At 28.7% G+C, this 24,194-nt stretch overlaps 2 protein-coding genes across 3 annotated transcripts; one reads left to right on the top strand and one right to left on the bottom strand.

The window, feature by feature from the left end:
- The first annotated feature begins 7,974 nt into the window (after nucleotides 1–7,974).
- Nucleotides 7,975–10,873, top strand: LOC103502194 (BAG family molecular chaperone regulator 4). Its single transcript, XM_051088198.1, has 4 exons — nucleotides 7,975–8,575; nucleotides 9,159–9,436; nucleotides 9,543–9,689; nucleotides 10,406–10,873. Exons 1-4 carry the CDS (start codon nucleotides 8,353–8,355, stop codon nucleotides 10,601–10,603), a joined length of 846 nt encoding a protein of 281 aa, XP_050944155.1. The 5' UTR covers nucleotides 7,975–8,352; the 3' UTR covers nucleotides 10,604–10,873.
- Nucleotides 10,874–16,332: 5,459 nt separating this feature from the next.
- LOC103502151 (probable transcription factor KAN4) lies at nucleotides 16,333–18,912 on the bottom strand. Of its 2 annotated transcripts, XM_008465996.3 has the most exons (6): nucleotides 18,773–18,912; nucleotides 18,366–18,659; nucleotides 17,706–17,782; nucleotides 17,509–17,545; nucleotides 17,297–17,417; nucleotides 16,333–17,155 (listed from the first exon to the last, which is right to left on the bottom strand). In XM_008465996.3, exons 2-6 carry the CDS (start codon nucleotides 18,643–18,645, stop codon nucleotides 16,747–16,749), a joined length of 924 nt encoding a protein of 307 aa, XP_008464218.1. In that variant the 5' UTR covers nucleotides 18,646–18,659; nucleotides 18,773–18,912; the 3' UTR covers nucleotides 16,333–16,746. The 2 variants fall into 2 exon arrangements, with proteins under 2 accessions (XP_008464218.1, XP_008464219.1); XM_008465997.2 differs by lacking the exon at nucleotides 18,773–18,912 and having other exon boundaries at nucleotides 17,297–17,414; nucleotides 18,366–18,766.
- Nucleotides 18,913–24,194: the final 5,282 nt, after the last annotated feature.

Below are 24,194 nucleotides of genomic sequence, written 5' to 3'. Positions count from 1 at the left end.
GATCGATCCTATTTTCTAAAAATTTTTGTTCGATTTTTTTTGATAGAAAATAGATAACACATGCAAAAAAAAAATTAAAATACAATGAAAGGAAATTTAATAGACTTCATTTTTAAAAACTTAGAAAACTAAAACCCTAGATAGCTACCGAGTCTTTAATTGATTTTCAGTTTTTGGTTATTGAATTTCTTCCCCATAGTTTTAGCATTTGACTTTTTCCTTTTTTCTTTTTCTTTTGCAAAATCGAAAAAATAAAAGCAAGTTTTTTATGGAAGTTAATAATTATTTTTCTCTTTTAAACTTTAGGCTTTGATTTTGGACGACACTCATGAAATATGTACAATAAAACATAAAAACCAATGGATGAAAGTGATTTTATAAACTTAATTTATAAATACAAAAAATAAAAGATTATCGAACAATAATAATAAAAAAAAACTCATAAAATTAAATCTAACTATCAACTCGGATTACATAACATATTTTAATAATTTCTAAACAATGTTGTTAATTCAATTGGAATTTGTGAATATATTTTAAGATCAGTATAGTTTTTTTTTTTTTAATATAAAGACAAAATTATCAAAAATTGTAAAATAGAAAGAAAGAAAAAACACTGCATTATTAGAATTTACAAATTTGAAACTAATTAAATTGAAAAATAGAGTAAAAATTAGAAGGAGGAAAGTGATAATTGAAGGTGAAATTTGATGATTAGAGGAAATGAAAAAGAGGGATTAAAATTAAGAGGTCTTATCGGCTCTTCTTTTAAAGGGGAAGGGAATTTCAGGTAATATTAAAGTTGATGTTGATCGGTTTTTATTTTTATTTTGATTTTTTTTTGGTTGATTTGGATTTGATTTCCGTAGAGGAGAAAAAAAAAAAAAAACAAACATAAAATATTACATATTAATTATTAATGTGTTTGGTGTGGATTGATTGTGTTATTTACTTGCTTTCTCTATACGTAAAAAGGTCAAATCAAATCTCTCTTCTCTGCATATTCTCTCTCCCTTTTTTATTTTATTTTTTCTTTTCCTTTCAATTCAATCTCACCTTTTTCTTTTTTTAGTTTTAAGTTGTTCAAATTTACAAGTTTGATCCTTCATAAACTAACAACCAAAAAATTGAAAAAGGATAAAAATATAACTTAAGTTTATATATACTTTATACTTCTTTAGGTTTATATATTGTCAAAATCAAAAATGATAAAGAAGGTCTTTCTTTGAATCAATATTTAAAACTTTTAAACTTGAGAAAACTCCATATTTAAAACTTTTAATTTTGTGTAAAGAGTGTCTTTCAAATTTAGAAAGTGTTAAATAGATTATTAAACTGTCAAATTTATATGTGTCAATAACCTTTATCAACGTGTTTGAACTTTCAGTTTCTTTTGGGTAGAATAATATATATTATAACTCGCTCGATGTTCTTAGTTTGTTTAATGTTTTTATTTGCCATTTCAATAGTTGAAGTTATTAATTGTTATAACTCATTTCTAGTTACAGTAAAACTAAAGACAAAATTCATTATATTTGATTTTCTATAAAGTGTAAATATTTTGTTGATTTTTCTATTTCTGACGATTTTCTATGAGAACTATTTGAAAACTCTTCTCTTCTCATATAACCTAAATTAAAATAATTTATATTCCAAACACAAATTAATATATAACTTGTAATAATAACCAACTCAACGTCCAAATTGTACAACTCCTAAATAATCAATGCTATGTTTAGTAGATCCTTGACACATACTCAATATTGTTTCTTAAAACAAATAAATTTATTAGACATTTTTAGAAAATGTTAAAAAACTAAATAAACATAAACTTCAAAAGTTCACAAATTAATTAAACGTATAAGTTAATTATTTTTTAAACTTAAAATATATATTAAATTGGCAATTCATTTTATTAAATTAGACTCATTTTGACATATATATTTATTTTATAAATAAGGTAAAAAAATAATACAAATAAAATAGAATATATTATAGATGTAGAAAGCAAGTAGGTATTTAAACCCATTAAGTGGAAGAACCTTTCAAACATAAACATGAAAAAGTGAAGAAACTAAAATGAAAGAAATTATTTTTATCCAATCTCTCTCCGTTTGACTAAATTTATAACGTCGATTAGAATACAACTAATAACAAATAAATAAACTCAAAAATAAAATACTAATATGAAAAATAGAACAAACCCTAATTAAATAATAATATGAGTGAGAGAGAGAGAGAGAGAGAGAGAGAGAGAGAGAGGAAAAAAAAAAAAAAAGAAGATTTTATTTAAAAAGGAAAAGGGATGAACAGTAGATGGTGATGATTAGCGGACCCCTCCAATGTGAAAATATAGGACGATAGATGGATGGGTATTTTTGGAATTCAAATAAACGTCGTTTTGGAAAATGGAAATATATTGCGATTTTGTAAACCTCCCTCTCATTAATCTCCACACTTTTTTCTCTTTTCCTTTTTTATTTCCCATAGATAGATATACCTCTCATCTCTTACTCATAAAATCTTCTTTTTATATCTTTCATTTCCAAAATTCTGTACTCTACTTTTTAATTTTTCCTATTTTTTTAAAACCTCAATTATATTTTGAGTTCATTCTTCTTTCTTAACGAAAATATTTTCCAATTTTTCATGTTATATTATTGAAGTAAACTGCAAGATTAAAAATAATAACACTGTAAGAATCTACTCAAAGATTGCTTTAACTAATTCGAGACCCAAAATAAAAGAAAATTACAACAAAAAATATGAATTTAAGTATTTCTCTAATTAATTAGAAATGAAAATAAAGGGTTAAAAAGATGGATGTAAATTATATTATACATTTACGTGATAATTATTTTATTTATTTTTTATTTTTTAAAATTAAGTTTATTTTCTTTCAATTTTACAAAAAAAGGTTGCATATTTCTTGAATACAATTGTTAAATTTTTAGTCAAATTTCAAAAACAAAAACAAGCTTTTAAAAACTACTTTTTTTTCTACTTAAAAATAAAAAACAAAGGCTCCATTTTGTAACAATTTCAGCTATTTTTCAATTTTTTGTTTATTAAAAATAAAAAATCATTTAAATTTGGTAATTGATGTAAAAAACAAAAGAGTTGTTTTTTATTTTTCAAAATTTCTTAGCAATTTAATAAAAATGTGTCTTTTTTTTTTTCCTAAAGAAACAAATTACTAACCAAACAAATCCATTTTTCAAAAACTAAAAATAAAAAACAAAAAACAGAAAAGGAATGGGTCAAGTTTCCTAAAATGGCTTTAATTCTTAAACATTAAAGTTTGTGAGAAATATGTGTTGGAATATTTAATTTATACATAATAAGTGCATACTAATTATTAAACAAAAAAAATTAATAAAAGTTGGAGTAAACAATGTTTAATTTAGAGTTAAAAGTACCAAATGATGAAATAGATAAAAATTAAGGGACAGGATGAAGTAATTTTTTTAAAAAAAGAAAAAAAAGAAAGAAAGAAAGAAAAGAAAAGAAAAGAAAAGAAAAGAAAAGAAAAGAAAAAGAAAAAGAAAAAGGAAAATGAGGAGAGGGGCCTCATGAGAAAAAGGAAAAACAAAAGCACATGGTAGTTTCCGGCATTCGCGTTGGGGGTTCGGTAGAATCGTAATTGTTTACACTAAATATTTACCGGCTTTGTTTGTTTACCTCATCCCTTACCCTCTCTCCACTCTACTCTATAACTTCCCTCTACATGTTTTCACACCCAATGTATTTTCATATGGATTTGGTTGGAGTTTTACTTTATTTCTTTAACAACTATACATGTATATATTTCCTTTTCTCAAACATAAATTATAAAAAATAGAGAAAGAAACACCGATTAGATATAGATATATACAAGATACAAATTTAAGAGGACACACCCAAAAATCATCTTTTAAAATTAATATAGGATAGTGATGCAATCGGGACATGGTTTTTTTTTTATTATTATTATTATTATTATTATTGTTATTATTTGATTTATATTTTTTTTTAAAAAAAAAAGATTATATTGAAACATGTATAATTTTTAGACTAGGTTTGGAGGTAGGATTGAGTTGGTTGGTTGGATAGTTGGGACAGGAAGATTAGCCAGGGGGGGAGGGAGAAACGGTGGATTGGATTAAAAACGTGGGAGAATGGAGTAAAAAGAAAAAGATTGGGGGTATGAGGTAGTACAGTATTGAGAGACAGAAGTAGAAGAAGTTGGTACAAATTTGGATTAGCCAATTGATTGAATTATTCATATTTGGGTCCCTCAATCAAATAATAGTGTTTTTTGGATGTGAACTTTTGCTAAAATACCCCTCATTTATCACCTTAAACTAACTCTCTCTCTAATAAGTAATAAATGTAATATTTGATTCACAGTTCACTCCCTGTTCATTCACCATATTTCCCCAACCGCCCTCTTCCTATTTCGGTTATTTATTAACAATCTACTCCCTCCCTCCATACTCCATCCTTTTCTTTAATTTTCTAATCATTTCTCCCATTTTTACCTCTCTCTATATATTATTTTGTTTTTAGTCATTATGAAATAAATAACTTTTTGTAAACTGAATATATATAACCGATTTCTTTCTTTCTTAAACAATTTGATAAAAAAAAAATTGATGCATCAACTTGTTGATTGATTAATGTATTTAATGGGTAACACAATGCTACTATATATATATTAGCAAAATTTTGTATGAAAGATGTCGATCACTAAAAACTTAATTTTAAATAGTGATATATTTGAGTGACATATTCATGTCATCTTAAAAAATGTTGATAAAACAGTAGATACAAACAACACATTAACTTTATAAGTTGCGCAAGTAGTTCTTCTATCTATGCAACAACTTGATTAGATCTTTTTTTTTTTTTTTTTAATACATTAGAAGTATGTTTGAGAACTACAAAATATTAATGATTAAATTGAAAAACAAAATCTATGCAAACCTACTGTGTTATTTATATTATAATCAAAACCGTTACCATGAGCATGACTTTTTGAAACATAGTTTTAAATTTGATTTATATAAGGATTTTGATATCTAAATAAATCAAAATATTCATAAATTAAATATAGTAAAATTTTACTTTTTATTTGACGATGGCCAAAATAAACTACTATTTATGTTACGATACATATAAATAGTAAATCAATCTCAATCTATAATTAATAGAGAATAATATTTTAAACCATCATGCCATCTAAAACAATAAAAATTATGACAAACTTTGAAAATTACAATTTGTTCGCAAAATATTGGAGCTTGTGTTTGTTTGGAACATCATCAAACATTTTGAATGTTAAAGAAAGTGATCATTTTGAATTTTAAAGAAAGATATCACTTTCTTCTCGGAAATAAGACAAAGTAGGGTTTGGGGGACTGAGGAAAGGACCTATTAGAAAAGGCAGAGGTATAAAAGACTATATTTGCAAAGCATTCCTAAACTTGTGCTTTAGTGGGGCCAATAGGAAGATCATCATTGCTGCCCAATATAAGTTCAAGGTCCATTTTGGATCATCGTAAACTAATAATTACAAAATTAACTTGAAGGGTCAATACGAACTTAGTTCAACGATAATTAATATAATTTTCATCATTTAACGTGAATCTACTAAAAAGATATATATAGTACAATATGAGGTGGGGGTTCACTCTTTCTGGTTTAGGTTTAACCATGTATTGGTTTCTCTATTTTTCTCTTACAACTCGAAAGTTAACTCTAGCTCTTGTTCTTACTTCGTCAATGATAATTAGATTGTGGTCAAGAAAATTACACATGTTGAATTTTTTCATCTCTCCTTAGGAGGCAATCTATGCTTAGATATATAATTTGATGATTAGGGTGCAAATTGTGAGGGTTAGTTTTGTATTTATAGTGAATAATAGGGTGACTCATAATTTGGTTATCTATGCTTTGAATTGTATGTCTTTTGTTGTTTAGATACATTCTTTTCTTGATTGGCTCATCTAACTTGTGGAGGCTATATAACATGATGCCATTTGTTTTATGACTTAACGTTGATTGTCATTTTTTTAAAATAATAATAATAAAAATATAAAAGATAATTAAGAGGATCCAAATATACTCCAAACAATGTAATCAAATCAATAATGTTTTTATATTTGACTTAATTGACTATTCCTCAGTTGGGTGTGGACTTATTATTGCTATAAAGATTATTTAGTTCTTAATCAAATAAGTATAGGGTGAGAGTAAATTATCCACTCTAAACTATGGAATTAACTATTATAATTATAATTCAAAATAAAATTAATAAAATTGTCAAACTAAAGTAAAAAACATTATGTAACATACCTACAAATTTGAAGTTAGTTTTGTAACAAAAACAAAATTTGTCAAATTTATAACTACGGTCAAGAAATGCATATTTTTCTAAATTAAAAAGGAAAGTTCTAAGTCAACATTTATTCTCAATTCTACTTATTTAAAACATATAATTTATTTAAAAAATTTGATAATTAATAATTTATTTAGTACTATCGAAGAGAAGTGCATCTTTTAAACTTTCGACCTAAAAAAAATTAAATCAACAACTATCCTTTGATTAATTTTGTAATATTGGAAATTTGATTTCAAAAGAAGAAAACTTTATGTAATTTATCTTAAAATTTTCAATTTTACCTTTTTCTTTTTAATTTTCGCTCTCACATCTAAAGTTAAAAATATTCTATTAATATATAAAGATCTTAATTTTTGAAAAATTAGATAGAAATAATGGTGTATCAATTTAGATGCATATTTCTTTAAAAGATTCTATAAACAAAAAATAAAAAAGTTAACTTAAAAATAAATAAACATATTTCTGTCAGATGGATTACTGCTTTTCCCTTACTAAAATTGAATCTTTTTTATGGTTTCTCGATTTTGGATTTGAAATTTGAAATTTTCAATTAAGTAATCGAAAATGTCCAAAATTATCAATTTTTTTTTTTAAGTTTTTTCAATACAATTTTATAATCTGGATCCATATTTCTTTTTCAATCATCCGCGTAGTATATCAATAATTTTTTTTTTTTAATAAAAAGTAGATAGTCAAGCCAAAGCAAATATTTACGAGTAAAAGTAGAAGGCCAAACCAAAGTGAAAATTTCAGTAGCAGCTATCACAAAAGAAAATTGAGATAATAATCTGCACCTAAAACGTAGATTATTATAATCTTCAGATTATTATAATACCCAGACTATTATAATTCTCAAATTATTACAAGTTACTTTTTGCCCTAAACGTCCCTTAATATTTTAGTGAGATGTTGATGTCGATCTTGCAGATGGACCGAGAAAAATATGTATCAATAAGTCCTAATTTTACAAGATAATGATGCTATTTCTAACAATTTTTCCTTGAAATATCATATCGCAATGTGGAAAAAAGATGTGTAACACTTTTTAAATAGGATAAAATGCACTTTTGGCCTATGAAGTTTGAAATTTTAAAACAAATACTTTAATCCTACCTTTGTTAAATATTCATTACTTAACTTTAACTTAAAAAAAATATTTAATAAACCGTTATGTGCTAACGTGGATATTAGTTATATTTAATGATATGTAAATTATATCTAACCAGGTGGAAAATAAATTAAAATAAAAACTTTAAAATATTTAAAAGCTTCACCATATAACTATAACATTAAAATCTTTTTTATCTTTTTTATTTAACTTTTTGGTAAAAAATAATATACATCATTTTATTTAGCGTGCAAGTAAACAAAAAATGGTAAATAGATATAGATGATTGATATTTATAATAATTAAAGTTATAGGTATGTTTTAATGGTTTTATTTTTCAATTAGTTTATTATAATTTACATATTATGAAATATAATTCCGATTTAGTTAAAGTTAATTGAGTGACCACTTAACAAACGTGACCAAAAGGTCTGTTTTAAAATATCAACACACACTTTACCCTTTGAAGTATCATATTCTTATGTTGTTATTATGTGGTTTATTTTACTATTGGTTATTATTTAAGACAGAAGTCCAGCAGAAATTTTTTGGAATAGATTTATCTGGTCGGTCGGGACCGACCTAGATGACAATCTGGATAGAACTAGAAGATAGATCCTTTTCCAAATTGGATTCGAATTCATCACAAAAGTTTACGGACCAAAATTTTTACAAATTTGTGGAACTAAAGCAATTTTGGGCTGTTATTAGTTTCCGAAGTCCAAAAATCCCTTTTCCGATCAGGCAATTTCCTCTTAAGTTGAGTTGAAATTGCTATAAACTTTCCCAAATCTCTCTTTTGCTTGTGTGGGGTTTCTGTTTCCTTATCTGATTGAAGGATTTCACTGTTGAAATCAAGAATATGACAGAGAAGAATCCGTATCTGAATGGATCGGCCACTGTGCTGAACGAGAAGAACGACGAAACTGAGTGGGAGATGAGGCCCTGTGGCATGCTCGTCCAGAAGCGAGAAGATGATAATGACGCCGATGTTTCTACTACCGGCCCCATGATCGCCGTCAGTGTTACTCACGGTTATGGCCCTACTAAGTACAAGATTTTCCTTCCTGCTCAATCGACTTTTGGTACTATCTTTCTCTACTGATTTTCCTCTAATCTTCAATTGAATAGCTCTCGTTTTAACTTAGGGCTTTGTTTTGCTCTAATGAGTTCGAGGGATTTGATTTCTTGTATTGAGTGTTTTTAGGGTTTTAGTTCTTTTGTGGGTGAATTTTTTTTGTTTTTTGTTTTTTTTTAATTGAAACGAACTGATTTATCGTGTTTTTCCTGTTGTGGAGGGAAGATTTGATGTGGGTTTTGTTTGATTTGACGTGGGTTTTTATTTCTTTTCTTAGAGTTCGTGGAATGCTCTGATTTAATGGATGAGTTTGAGTTTGGGGGGGGGGGGGGGGGGGGGGCTATGGCTTCAACATATATGTTTGTTTGTATGAATATTGACTTTCTCAATGTCTTCTTTCATTTGTCTGGAACTGGGATTGGGGAGTTGGAAACTAACTTGTTTTGTTTGACATTGTTGTTTTGTTCTGTTTATGTGGATTGATGGTAAATGAACTTTCCCCATTCATGGTATCTGGGACGTGCGTACTTATAATGGAGTTTGGACTAGTTCCCATGTTGGTGATTTTGTGTGTGTTACTTCTTTTGCAGGCGATATGAAAAAGCATCTGGTGGCAATAACCGGTTTGCAGCTTGAAGAGCAGAGACTACTATTTCGAGGTAAGGAGAAGGATGATGATGAGCATTTGCATACCGCAGGGGTGAAGAATTTGTCAAAGATTTTACTCTTGGAGAACAAGACAAACAAGCAGAGGAAGGTCGTGGAAGATGTTAAGGTGGTAGAAGAGGTCGAGAGAAGTGGTGAGCTTTCAAAGGCATCAGCAGCCATTGCTGATGTTCGGTCTGAGGTTGATAAGCTTGCAGATAGGGTAAGTTTCCCTTGCAGTTTTTCAAAATACTTGATTTTGCTCTGTAATGGGATTCAATGCTGGTTTATATTTTGGGAGTGTGTTCATTATATTGTTATCTCTACAGGTTGCTGCCTTGCAAGTAGCTGTTAATGGTGGCACAAATGTTGAAGATAAAGAATTCGTAGTATCAACGGAGCTGCTGATGAGACAACTGTTGAAATTAGATAGCATTGATGCTGAAGGGGAAGCAAAGTTGCAGAGAAAAGCCGAGGTTAGTATTTAAACATTGATGGTGACACACAATTATACTGTCTTGTGTAACATTCATCTGACATCAAATAATCTCATGTTGAGTAAAAGAAAACAATTCTTAGAGGGACTTGAATCATTATGCTGATATTCGTATGTGACCAACCAATTTTCGTGTATGAGAGTATAGTTCTTCATCTTCTTTTAGCAATTTAAGTTACTGGATTTAGTTGTCTGATATCTTTTTTAAGGACGGCTGCTTTTGTGATATGTTCCATTGGTTGTTCAACTATGGCCTTGAGATTTTTGAGGCTATGTTATCGATTGGATACTAAGACCTTTTACATGATATTCTAGTGTTGCTTTTCTGTATCTACCTTCGGGGAGAATTTCTACCTATTAAAATTGAATTGGCAACTAGGAGTCTCCTAATAGTAAATTTGTACATTTAATAAAAAAGCTTGTTTGTCCATCATTGCTGCTGCTAATATGCGTTGTTAAATGTTTTGTCTAATCAAACAGCGGTCTTTTGTATTTATGAGTGAGCTTCACTCGATTAGGTCAGATTCTATTAAAAGCACATTTTTTCCTTGCAATCTGTTTTGAACTTTAAAGTGATCTCTAACATGTTCACACTTTTAACAAGTTCAGAATTTTACAACTCCAAATTTCATCAATGCATATGATAATCCTTCAAAAATTATTTAGCATCAATTATAAACAAATAGCTTTGAACAGGTACGCCGCATTCAGAACTTCGTGGACACACTCGATGCATTGAAGGCAAAAAGCTCTAAACCAATCAGCAACAATCACAGCACTGTTTCAGTGACGACTGAATGGGAGACCTTTGACTCAGGAGTCGGTAGCCTAACTCCCCCATCCCCTGCTCCGTCTTCTACAAGAGTAACTCAGGATTGGGAACGGTTTGATTAGCTCAACCAAAAGGCAAAAACACCTCACGAGTTTCATTTATTTAAACTCTACTAGTTGTTTATTAGTCAGTCATAAAGAACATCAAACATCCTCCCCCTTCCCCAACCCCGACCCCATCTTAGATTAATAATTTTTTAAATTAATCATACGGTTGTCAGCCCATGAGCCTTGTAGGCATGACAAAAGCTATCATTTCTTTAGAAATTGAGTTATTGTTTCAATATTAAGTTATATATTTAATGAATGGAAACAGATTTGAGCACAATGAAATGACTGGAATCATACTCTGGATTTTGTTTTGTTTATCTCACTCTTTTACACAGATTTGAAATCTCATAGCACAGGCAAAGAGACCAAAAACCTTGGCCCTGCTATCATGTACACATTGTCCTGTTCTTTCCATTATTAATTAATTCGTTATGAATGCTTGTGAGAAAGATGATGGGTCCTTATCCTTACAGTGACAACTAGCCTCAGTCCCATCAGGACACAACCCATGGAAGTCGAATGTTAAATGTTTGTAATAAATTCCATAACCACTGGACCCTTTACTGTGGATGGGGCCATTTTGAAATTGTTAGCATAGTTTTATAAGCATTTAGTGTACTGTACCTTCTCTTCTGCTCCCTCATAGGTCATACCAATGTTGTTCATTACTGTTGATTTGTTGTTCGTATCCCGCCACTTTCGGAGCTGCATATGTATTCTTATCTGACACAGAATTTACTGTCTATCTTTCTTGGGCTTACTGTTCTTGTTTGGTTCTACATAATTTCATCTATTTTATTTTAGGATAATGAAACTGAGTTGGTAATACAATGTCATCTATATATTTGTTCTCAATTTGTCGTGCATTTTAATACCTCTCAAAATTTCAATAATCTGTAGTTACTCTCTAAGAATGGATAAGAGGCTTTTCGCGCTAGATTGGATAAGAGACAATTCAAACGCCACGTTGGTTATTATTTGTAGGATGTAATATTTTGTTAGAATACAGGCTAAAAAGGAGTAGATGCAGTAACAAAAAGGAAAGACAGGATAAGTTGGAAATATGATATTCCTAACTATCAAGTGAACTAAAATTGAAATCGAAGGGGAGGTCAAACATCTCTCAAACATTCAAATTAATAGTGGATTGAGTTAGTTTTAAGTTATGTTACGATCGGTAGCTGATTGAGTTAATTTTAAGTTATGACGGCTTGAATTAAGGTCCATAAGGTCTAACGGACCCATGGAGAAAGTGAAGATCTCAAGGTTCTTATCGTCAAGCTTAGGAGCTCGATTGCAAAAAGATGTAACGAGTAATTGCTAGTGTCGGTCGTACAATTGGCCTTGATGTTTATATGTTGATATAGATAGAGTTTGTGTGAAATGTCATTCTACTCTAACTTCCACAGACTTAGATATGGTATTAATTTGAGCGCTACATCACACCAATATGGGACGCCTATTACTTATGCATCGACAAACAATATTACTTACGCATCAAGGAAATGGAGATAGGAAATAGAAGCTTTCAAATAATGGGTTTTTGGGTAGGATCGTATTTTGTAACCTACTTTACCTTATAGATTCAAAGGCTGCAACTTTTTCTTCATTGTTCATTAATTTAAATAGAACAATCTTTCAAGTTAAATAATTACATTTGATTGTTACCATTTATGTCCATTTGATTTTAATTTTTATTGTTTTAAATATAAACATGTCTATACATCCAATAAACCAAGTTGTCTCGGTAGTTAAAATTTCACTAAGGAAAACTTTTCCTCCTACAAATTTGTAAAGCATACCCATAGCATCTTTTCTCTCTAACAGAAATTATTATTATTATTATTATTATTATTATTATTATTATTATTATTATTATTATTATTATTATTATTATTATTATTATTATTATTTTGTTAAGTTAAATAAAATTTCATTCAAAAATAATAATGAAATTAATTTTGAGATTTATTGTAATTTAAACTACTAAAATTTGGTATTTAAAAATATAACCACAAAGTACAAATAAGTCTGAAATATTATTTAAACTTACCATTTTTATATTTCTATCATAATTTTTATAACATATGAACGAGAAAATCAAGAAAGGATCATGTAGATAGCTAAACGAAAATAAATCTGGCTTTGTAGATGTTTGAGGCTCCTACCAATCTAAATAGGTTTATAACCTAAAGCTAACTTAAATGTTACACAAAAGCAATAATAAAAAACTAAATAAAAAGTCGATTTACTTATTACTCTCTTCACCATTTAAGGAAAAAAAGTTTCTTATTTAAAAGAAATACGTAGAGGTAGGAGAGTTCAAACAATCAAATGATTCCAAAAAGTTAGTCAACCTAACCCTATTCAACCACACGATGAGTTGGTCATAAATATATTACATTTGGAGTTAGGTTTAAATAAATGAGTTATAATAGGTTAAATTGGTTTGTGATTTCACTTAAAATAGCCCAAATCACTAGTCTTTTGACTTATGTGATGATAATACATAAAGTTTTTTAAAATTAATGGTTTTTAAGAGTTAATAGGTTCAATTTACGGTGGTCACCTACTTAGAAATGGGTCGGTTGTCTCGTGAGGTCAGTTGAGATGCGCAACCAAAATGTTGTAGCGTCAGATAGTTGTTTATATTGTGAGATCAGTCGAGATGCACAACCAAAATGTTATATGGTTAAACGGTTGTCTCGTGAGATTAGTGATGACTTGGACACTCAAGCATATAAAAAAATAGTCAAAAAATGATATAAGTAAAATGGCCAATTCTACATTTATTTATATATTTAGAAGTTTAACCTTCAAAGTAATTGTCCACCGTTAGAGTCCAAGGGTCTTAACCTTCTAGCTGTGGGTTGAGTAAACTATAAAATTTATTCATCTATTTATTTCATGTTCAATATCGATATGATTTGAGTTTTTAGGCCACGTTAGATTCTTTACTTTCCAAACAATTCAATCAACAACTTACTTGATATGAGAAGAGAATAGAAAACTACGGCACTCGCAATCCTAAATTTGGTGGCTTCCTCTCCACCAAATAATTGAAGAAGTCTAACAAGACTAGGTCTACCCATGATGTAACATCATGAAAAGAACCCTTCAAATGATAGACTATGAACATTTTTTAGATTAATGTCCAAGTTTTTTAAAGAAACAAAATAGAAGCTCTGTTTCGACACTATCTAATGATGATTGCGGTGAAAATGGTGGATAAGAAAATATTAAGGCTTTTGTTAGTAACATCTCATACACATCATACGAAGTTCTTGATTATCTATACTCGTAAAAGTACAATGCCAATTGATTTATACGCTCCTTTTTTTTTTCTTTTTTGCAAGAATTATATTCTTTTCAACTTCTAACATTATGCATAATTAAAAACAAACAAATATTCGATCACATGAAGCCTAAAAGAATCCTATAATACATTATTCAAATTGAAGCATGGGGTAGTGATTAATTTAAGTATAAATAAATTAGCTCTTCCTGCATTCTAGAGACACACACGTCAGAAAGTTTAATCAATTCATAATTAAAAAACTTCAAATACATAAATTTAATATATACAATTTAGTCATGATTGTTTAATTAATTTTATTGTTTTGTCTCAACAAAAACAGGTAGGTATGTGCATGCATTGAGCTATGCGTATCATAGAATATGAAAATCCTAGTGTACTTATCAAAGTTCTTTTTTCTTAATTATTATCTAATTTTTAAAACCTCTCTTTAAAAATAGTGAAGGTATGTAAATTAAAAAGGAACTATTTTCACATTTTTATTTTTATTTTTGAAATTTCACTAGTAGTTGTTTTTGAAATTTCACTAGTAATTGTTAGAAAAAAGAAAACAAATTAGGAGATCAGTTGATGATTTTATTTTAAGAGTTTTTCTAAAAAATAGAAACAATTGACGAAGTATTTACTCTCCTAGCTAGAATAAATACATTAAAAAATAAAATTCATTAGTGTAATCCATATAGTGTAAATATTTTGTTAAATGTTCTATTTTTTTTATTTTTTTTTTATTTTTCTTTATTTTATAATTATTTTTTTTAAAAAAAATTAGTTCAGTTTAGCTGACTTTTACAAGAAATGAAATAAAATAAAAATTTTCACCATAGTTTGTAAAATATGTTTCTCTATTCTATCCAACAAAAGTTTCAAGACCGATGTCTAGAACTAATTGAAAAAATAAACAAAAAATTATTTTACGTTTTTAATGATTAATTCATAAATGTAACAAAACACAAAAATATTTACGGCTCATGTAACAAAATGCAAAAGTCTATAAAATCGATATAATATTTTTCATAAATTTCATATTTGCTCTTGAATATTGCGGACGATTCATCACTTCTCTTTCTTCTTCTTTGCGATTTATTCATTCATTTTCTCTTATTTGTTTATCTTCTCTTCCAGATTTTCTTCTGTTTTTAAACAATTCATTTTTCTGTTTAAATCTTTTATTTCATCTTTACTATTTTCGACAAAATTCTTTGAAGCTACTTCATCTTCCTCATATTCGAGAATATCATCATCTAAATATCATTTTAACATGAACTAAACGATTGTTTACCATCATCAACACGATCATTTACCATGGTCAATATGATTGTTTAAATTTGAGGCCTTTTCCATCGTTTAAAATAATCTAAACAATTGGTTGACATGATCTAAACGATAACTTACCATCGTTAACATGATCGTTTAGCATCGTCAACACAATCATTAGATTTGAAGTTTTTAATGATCATTTACATTAGACTACACAATCGCTTACCATAATCAACACGATTGTTTTTCATTATGAACACGATTATATGTCATGGTCAAGACAATCGTTTAAATTTAAAGTCCTTTCCCCTATCGTTAAAATAGAACTGCACGATCGTGTATGATGACCTAAACGATAGTAGAATATTCGTTTAGACGGTAGTACACAAGCGTTTAGAAGAAGATTACTCGCACATGGGTGTTTGTCGATTAATTACTTGTTGACTTGGCCATTTTTGGATATTTTTTATTGAGGGCCTATGGATTTTTTCTGTTTTTAAAATTGTTTTAAACTGTATAAATAATTTACTCGATTTGTTATATTTTTGAAACAACCCTTTTTAAATATAAAAAATCAATTAAAAGCAAACATAAAAAACTGATATATTTTCTCTCTCCTCATCTTGAAATATTCTTAAAATTATACTTAAGAACTATATATTGTAGGTTCAAATTATAAGTTTAGGCACAGAAATTCAGCTTCTAATATTTAACTCTTAAAAAGTGTCGATAGACACTTAAACTATCAACTTTTTGTCTAATAAATCTTAAATTTTAAATTTTTTTGTCAGATTCTTGACCTCTTAAAACAATGCACTCATCTATCGGCCATAAAATTGAAATTAAAACTTAAATCTCATATCAAAGTAAGTTTAAACTAACTATTATAATTGATGTATAGTTTTTTTTCTCTAGGAGTCAGAAAGTTTGATTTCCCTATCCTCTTGATTAAAAAAATTGTAAACTTATGTCTTATTAGACATATGTTCTAAAGAAAATAGTAGCCACACAAATTCAAAGATCTCAATGATATTTTTCAAATTTAGACTCATTTTTTTACTCCAAAGACCAATAGACATAATCTATTGTGAAAAATTGCTCAAATTGGGTATATAGGGTTAAGAGTACTGACCTAACAAGAAAAAAAGTATCATATTGCTAGGGAAGATAAAAAAACCATACAACAAAAATATATATTTAGCATTATAATCATGTCTGAATTCTAATATACATTTGAAGATAGAAAATAATGTTACACATGTGCACACTTATAAGCTACAAGTGGGAAATAAGTACCTCAGTATCTCACTTAGAATTTTGGTCTCTTGAGAATTATTCATATAGTCAGATCCAGAGTACTCACTCTCTCTCTCTCTCGCTACACGCCTCGGTCAATATCAGCATTAACGAACCAGATCCCATCAAGTTAATTTAGCATTTGAATGTGCTCAACTGAGAGTACTACCAAATTGAGCAACCATTTAAGAAGTTCCCCGTGCTGCACCCCATTAAAGAGTACTTACTCTCTAATGCTAATTTCTCGCTCTTTTTCTCATCTGTTGCCAACTAAGGAGACATTGAATTAATAATATGAGCATAAAGATAGAGATAAATCAGTTCTACTTGCTAAAACTTCTTCATCTTGATCTATACTTCTCTTTTCAATCTTGATCTCTTCCCTCGGTGCAATCTTTAGGGATAAACTCAAATCAATTTCTCCATTATCAGTGGCCCTTTTCCTTTTTTGTGGAATAATGTCACTGCATGGATCTTCTTTTTCCCTCTCTTCTTGCCTTTTGCTTGTGGTCATATTCGATTCACTGATCGACGTGCGAGGATTGCGGTTGATCATTCCCGGTGGCGCATTGCTCTTGTTGCTGCTGAATAGGCTCGATCTTGCTTGAGTCAATGTAGTCAATGAGGCTGACTTCTCCATAAATGGGGATTGTATTGTGTTGTTTTCGATAGCATTCCACGATGACCCTCCCAATCTGACAAGAAAAGTCAGAATGAGTTTGGAATAGCTTTCGAAAAATATTATATTACTTTGATTACTAAACCTAATTTCAATAGAATAATTGAAAAGAAAAACACTAATTATTACTGTTTCAAAAGTTGGATCAATTTCTTACCGAAAAAGATTAGAGGTGTAACTTGAATTATAGCGTTGGAACATTGGGATTTGGCTGACATTAAATATGTTGCGATCTCCATTATTACTTTCAGCCATAAGAACCCTTTGATCTCCCACTACTGTCATAATTTTCATTACAAGTTATTGAAAGAAATGAAATATATTGGGTATATAAATGTAGAAATTAAACTTAATAAATAGTTTATATACCTTGGCCTGGTTCATTCGTCTTCTTGCTTCTATACATCTGAAAGTAATGAAACAAAAAATAAAATTAGAAATTGAAAAACTGAAATTTGAACTGCAAACAATTTCGTTTTTAGTTTTTTCATGTTTTTCATAAAAAAAAGCCCAAATTATGCAATAAAGTTTCTTGAAAAGAGAGAGAGGGAGAGATTATATTAAACCTGAAGATGGCTCTTGACATGGGCAATACTTAGTCCTTTGATGTTCATTAACTGAAGTACCAACTTAGGAGTAGCATCTATATACACACAAGAAAAAAAATCATAAAACCATAAGATTTTAAAAAAACAAAACATAAAACATGTATAGAAAATAATAAAAAATCTATCTAATAGATATTGTCAAAATTCCAACAATTCACCCCAAGAAATAGAGATTTTGATAAAAATCTACATAACCCTATTAACAAATTCTCTTAAGAATCTCCAAAGAAAGAAAAAAAAAAAAAAAAAACCCAATTATCCTGCTCTAATACTAGGTTAAGTCACTAACACCTTTAAAGCCACTCGATCAAGAACACACTAGCTACCTTCTCAAAAAAAAAAAAAAAAAAAAAAATCCCTCACCCCAAAAGTTGATTAAATTTAAAGGGTACTCGGTTTAATCACTCACCGAGCTAAATCTCAATATAGACACAAAGCATTAGTTACTATTGTAAACAATTGGATCCTCCACCTTTCCAATTATTGAACCAACAATTCATAAAATCAGGAGTCAGGTTAAGAAAATGGAAAAGAAAAGCTAAAATGAGCTTAGCTCATCGATAACTAATATAACCTTCCACTCTAGAGGTCAGAACAAGAAGAAGTTAAGAAAATTACTTTCTTGACCACCAAGTCTTTCGACAGCATGAACGAAACGGAGGTGAAGATCGGGAGTCCAACGGAGTCTCGGGAGTTTAGATCTGACATAAGGTCTGACAGTGGGGGGCTTCGTCTTGTGTTGATCATGATCATTGTTATTGTTCTCTTCTATGGTGCTGTTGCTTGAACTTCCTTCATTTCCAAATTCAGTACTACTGCTGCTGCTTTCTGATTTCTTATTATTATTATCATCAGTATCACTTGATCTTGTGTTTGAACATTCTCCTACTACTTCCATAATTTGCTAACTTTCTATATGCACAAAAACCAGAGAGAGAGAGAGAGATTTAAAGTTTGGAATGATTAGAAGAAGAAGAAGAGAATGAATAAGCTGAGAGAGAGAGAGAGATTGGATCTATTATTACCCCACTTGGAAAGGAAACTCTTTTCTCTCTCTAATATGAGGAGAGAGAAACCCTAGCTTGTTTGAGACAGACAGATCTTCATGGAGAAGACACAAGACTCGTGTTCCTCTCTAGATATGTTCCGAAACATCAAATGAAACTTCATTTTTAAATCTCCAAAAAATGATTGGAAGTGACGGTTAAAGATTATTTGGAGAGACGGTTATAATATGACTGATAGTTTTATATTATCATTGGTATTTTCTACCGAATCAATTCATGAGTTTGAGATTGAGTTGATTCATTGATAGTTTGTTTCGATTTACTTTTGGAAAACTAATTTTATTATTATTTTTATGTCCAGTAAATTCAAATTCCTACACTTTTTGGAATGATTTTAGATGAGTAATACATAGTTCTTTTTAATAAAAAATTAAGTAAGGGTGACTTATGAAGTATAAACATTTATAATGTGATGAAAAAATGTCTAGGGTTTTGTAGATAAAAAAAATTTAGATTCTTTTAATCTATTAGTGATAAACTATATTCTTAATAGAAGTCTAATTTTATAATATTTATAATTATTATTACTATATAATTATTGTTAATCAAGTCTAAAAGCCATTCTAAAATCATAATAAATAAAGGTCTAAAAAAGTTGAATTGATTTAAACATATTTTCGTATAAATTTTCAAAAAATGATTTTTAAGGAGATTAATAAAATTACTTTTAAATATAGTGCAATAAAAAATTATTTGAAGCACTTTTTGAAAAATATATGATATAAGTTTATTTTTATTGAAAATAAATGATTAAACCAGGAATTTAAATTAGGGCATAATAATTAAGGATGTACATGCATGTACCACACACATCATCATATATTATATATATATATATATATATATATATATATATATATATATATATATATATATATATATATGGGCATGCCCTGTGGCTCATGTGAATCCACCAATATTTTATACTTTTCAAGTTGAAATTCTAATTTGAAAAATCATCCATACATATTAAAATATAATTTATGTTTTATGTTAGAATAATTCCAAAGCATCTCTGTTTTAATTAACTTATTATATCATGATCAATAATAAATATATAAATAAATAAAAAACAACCTTCACAGTAGATTTGTCTTTTTTGTATGTGTCCAAAATATATAGAAAAGTTTAATTAATGTTTTCCCATACCCAGTATAGCATAAAATTAAATAAATATCCCAAAAACTAGATTTGAAAATAATTTTTCTTTCACTGTTTTAATTTTTTTTTATTAAATATAAAAGCACCTTTTCAACATCTTCTCAACAAAAAGAGGAAAAGAAAATCCCTCGTAGTACTTTTGCATGGTAAGTATTCTTTTAGGGAAAGAAAATAAAGTTTATTTTACAAATTATTTCACTTTTTTCACTCTTATTAATTAAATCTAAGTAAAATAAACTTTAAAAAAAAACCCAAATAAGTTACCATTATCTTTAATTATCAAAATGATAATTTAACCAAGATCTCGACACAAAACAAAGAAGATAAAATTTTTAGAAAAATTAAGCAGAATCCAATAAAAATTAAAGGCATCTTGACAATAAAATGTCAAATGTTTAAAGTCTCTACTTAACGTACTAGAAAGTTGGAAGTTTAAATCTAATTAGTTTGTGTATTGTTTGTCATTAAAGAAAATAAATAAGAATTAATTAATAAAAACATTTGAGATAGAGAGAGAAGAGGGCCCTTAAGTTTATGCAGTTTATTACATATACATGGGAAAATGTGAGAAATTTGGACAAAATTACCAATAATTTTATGAAAAGAATTTTGGCATGGATGTCCTTCACATTAATTAGTGTATATTTCTATTGATTCTATTGATTAATAAAAAAATAAATTTGTAAGCATATTTTCCCATAAAAATTATATATAAATGGATGAACGGTATATTAATTAATATACTTCTTAAACTATGATATAAATATATAATCCCTATTCCCTAATGATATATATATATAATAATAATAATAATAATAATAATAATAATAATAATAATAATAATAATAATAATAATAATAATAATAATAATAATAATAATGAGAAGCATTTATGGAGGAAATTAAAAGGTTAACTGAAGGTTGTGAAAAGAATCACGGGTTTTCTCTCTCTATCTCTAGAGAGAGAGAGAGAGTGATAAAAAGAGAAAAACATATATTTGACTAAAATTACTAATCCTATGAATCGTGACTATTACTAATCCTATGAATCGTGACTATTATTCTTGTAGATCGGTAATCACTAACAATGAAACAATGAACTTAAATAAACACTACCTTAAAAAGGTATGTTTAGAATTCTACCTAAAGAAAGATAAAAATAAGGTTTTCACAATGTTTATAAGATACATGAGCATTATTGATCATGAAGTTCTCATCTCAAACAGTCAACTCTTACGATAATGGAAAGAGTGGCTTATATATATATATATAGAAATTGTAAGATCTTTTCATCTTTTCAATGACGTTTCTTTGAATTCACAATTATTTGATCCGTTCTCATTAGGCTTTATAGTATAGCTACGATATCAAATTAAGATAAAGTACTAGGTTCTGTCTCGTATTCAACCAAAAATATAAAAGGAGAGCAACTCTATGTATTTTACAGAGATTATTGTGTAGAATCGATCATCGGCATTTTATCCATTGAGTTATATATGCTCGTGTTAAAATGCCTTAAATTCGTTATTTGACACTCATAGGGAACAAGAATATAGTCTCGATGTATTCATATTTATGTTATTTATAATTTTAACCCTAAAGATTAGAAAAGTGTGTCTTATTATTTAACTTTACCAACGTCTCTATTTTCTTTCTAATAATAAAGTACTCTCTTTCTCTACTTGTGGATGTAGATAAACACACTATTTATAATTACGTAGATATATGTGTCTCGCAAATTAAGCAAGATATGATGTAATTAATAGGATTTTGAACCATGTTTTTTGAAAAAGTGAGTGTTGGTTATTGTTGGAGGGTGCTTCAGGTTTTCATCTCTTTTACATAATACATAAGGGAAAAGGGAATGAAAAGGTAAGATGTAGGGTGTGATTTAGAATGGGTTGGGATATAGAAAAAGGTTATGTATACTTTTTGTCGAGAAAGGGTTTTGACAAAAGAATGGGAAAGAAAAGTTTGGGTTTGGTATTTTCATTCCTTCCACGTGCATTGTTGGCTTCATGGTTGGGAAAAGGTATTATAATTTGAGCCCTTCATTTTGCTTTGCTTTCATGTGTAGAGCTTAGCTAGCAGCTTTGATACACACCCATTTTTCTTTAGCCTTTAATTCACGGAACTCTTGAGAGAAATTGAACCTTATTTTCTTTTGTTGTTGATAGGATTGTAGTTGAGACTAATTAATATTACTTGTGCACATGCATATGCAATATACTTTTTAATTTCTTAATTTTTGCTTTTTCAATCAATGTTTCAACTAGTTTTCTCTTAGCATGTTTGTCTTCTAAAGAGACAACAAGGCTAAGTTTGTATTTCTCATAAATACATCGTGGAAACCTAAATATACAAAAAGAGTTGTTCTACAAAAAAAATATCTTCATAGAGCAAAACTTAACTCCCACCTGCCTAATCTTGCTATAACCATGACCACTGTTATGAATTTGCTAAATAAAGAATTTTGAGAAAACATAAACAATAAAGTTCTTTACCAATGGGTTAACTATGTGAACAAACACATAAAAGTAATGAATATCATATAATATAGATCGCAGAAAATGCGTAGAAATGAAGAGTTTATATATGGTGCACCACTCTAAACTAATCAAGCTTTTTGTAGCAATATTAGTTCTTTGTAGATGGCACATATTTGAGAAATTAATTAATAGCTTGCATTGCAGCGACTTGACAATGTTATTTTTCCTAGTCTTAAACCAACGTTCAAAAATGAAGACTATCCCAACAAGTCAACAATGGTTTAATTTTCTCAGCATGCTTCAATCTTACTCACATGATTCCTACGAAATTTCCTAAAAAGTCACTCAATATAAAGTTACTTCAAGCTAGGTGTACTTAACTCTAAAATTCTTATGATTTAACCATCGAAAAAGAAGGTGCACTTTGTTAACAATATTTTCATATCCTCAAAATTCCTTTCATTTAGATGTGATATAGGTTATGTATATCTCTCCTAAGCTCGAACATAACAACGTACATAATCAAATTTATTTCTTAGGATCGACAAGAAGCTCAAGTTATATATTATAGGATATATATGCAGTATATGTTAATTAAATATTTTAGATGTCTAGCTTATTATTGTTTATAATCTTGACACAATAACTTTGCTTTGTGGACAGATCTATATAAGTTAAGAGTTTTACCTTAGCTCTCTATTGTCACACAAGTAGAGATCTATCTTATAATTCTTTCTATCTATATTATAAAGATCTATCAAATATATATTTTTCTATAAAAATAAGTGAGATAAGATATTATATTTACTAGAGTACCAACAATTGTTAATGTTCACGAACATTTTTCAAACAACCATGTGGTTTACAAGATCAAATTACTACATCCCACCTCTATTATATATTTTACCTTTCGAATCAAATTTAATAACAAAACCCAAAAAGATAAGCTTTGTAAATTTACCAACTTTAAAAAACGTTTGAATATTTTTCTAATATATATATAGAAGGCTTCCATAGATAAGTTAAATTTATAATATAATTCTTGGGAAAATGTATTGTTTTAGTCTATCTATTTCAAGAATATAATTTCTATTTGGTTGTTAAGTTTCAAAATATCATGTTACGTTCTCAAATTTTGAGTTCGAGTTTGGTTTTAATTTAATCTCTAAATTTTTTCATCAATAATATTTGGTTTTTGTTTTTGTCATTCTTGTATGTTAGTTAATTAATGTAAAATGTTAGTTATTATATTAAATAATTTACTTTCACTTATCACACTACAAGAAATTGAGGTTTTCCCGCCGCACAAAAAGGTGTCGGAAGAAACGAGGTCGGAAAATACGCCTTATCCCGACGTCATTTTTTACACGTCGGGCAAAGAAACTTTTACCGATTCCGTGATAGAGTCATCGGGAAAGAGGACAACATTTTCGACGTTTGGGTGAATAGCGTTGGAAATTATAACTTATCCCGACGCCTCATACGTGCGTTGGGAACTATCAGTTGAAAATTTTCAAACATTAATTATGTCAGATAGGTTTTCTCGAAGCATCCTGCATGGCGTCGAGGACATCGTCGAGAGTAATGGGAGATCCTGAATCCGGAAAATGAGAGAGAGAGAGAGATTTCAAACTTCCGAAAGAGGAAGAAGATTTTCGTCGCCATCCACCATCCGATCTTCGCCGTCAATCTCCGTTGTCCGGTATTCACATTTGTTTGTCGTCCCTTGCC

The sequence above is a fragment of the Cucumis melo genome, chromosome 8 (genome assembly GCF_025177605.1).
Source record: "Cucumis melo cultivar AY chromosome 8, USDA_Cmelo_AY_1.0, whole genome shotgun sequence".
NCBI classification, from domain to species: domain Eukaryota; kingdom Viridiplantae; phylum Streptophyta; class Magnoliopsida; order Cucurbitales; family Cucurbitaceae; genus Cucumis; species Cucumis melo.
Note: the sequence above shows the minus strand (reverse complement) of the source record. Positions and strands in the feature narration are given on the sequence as shown.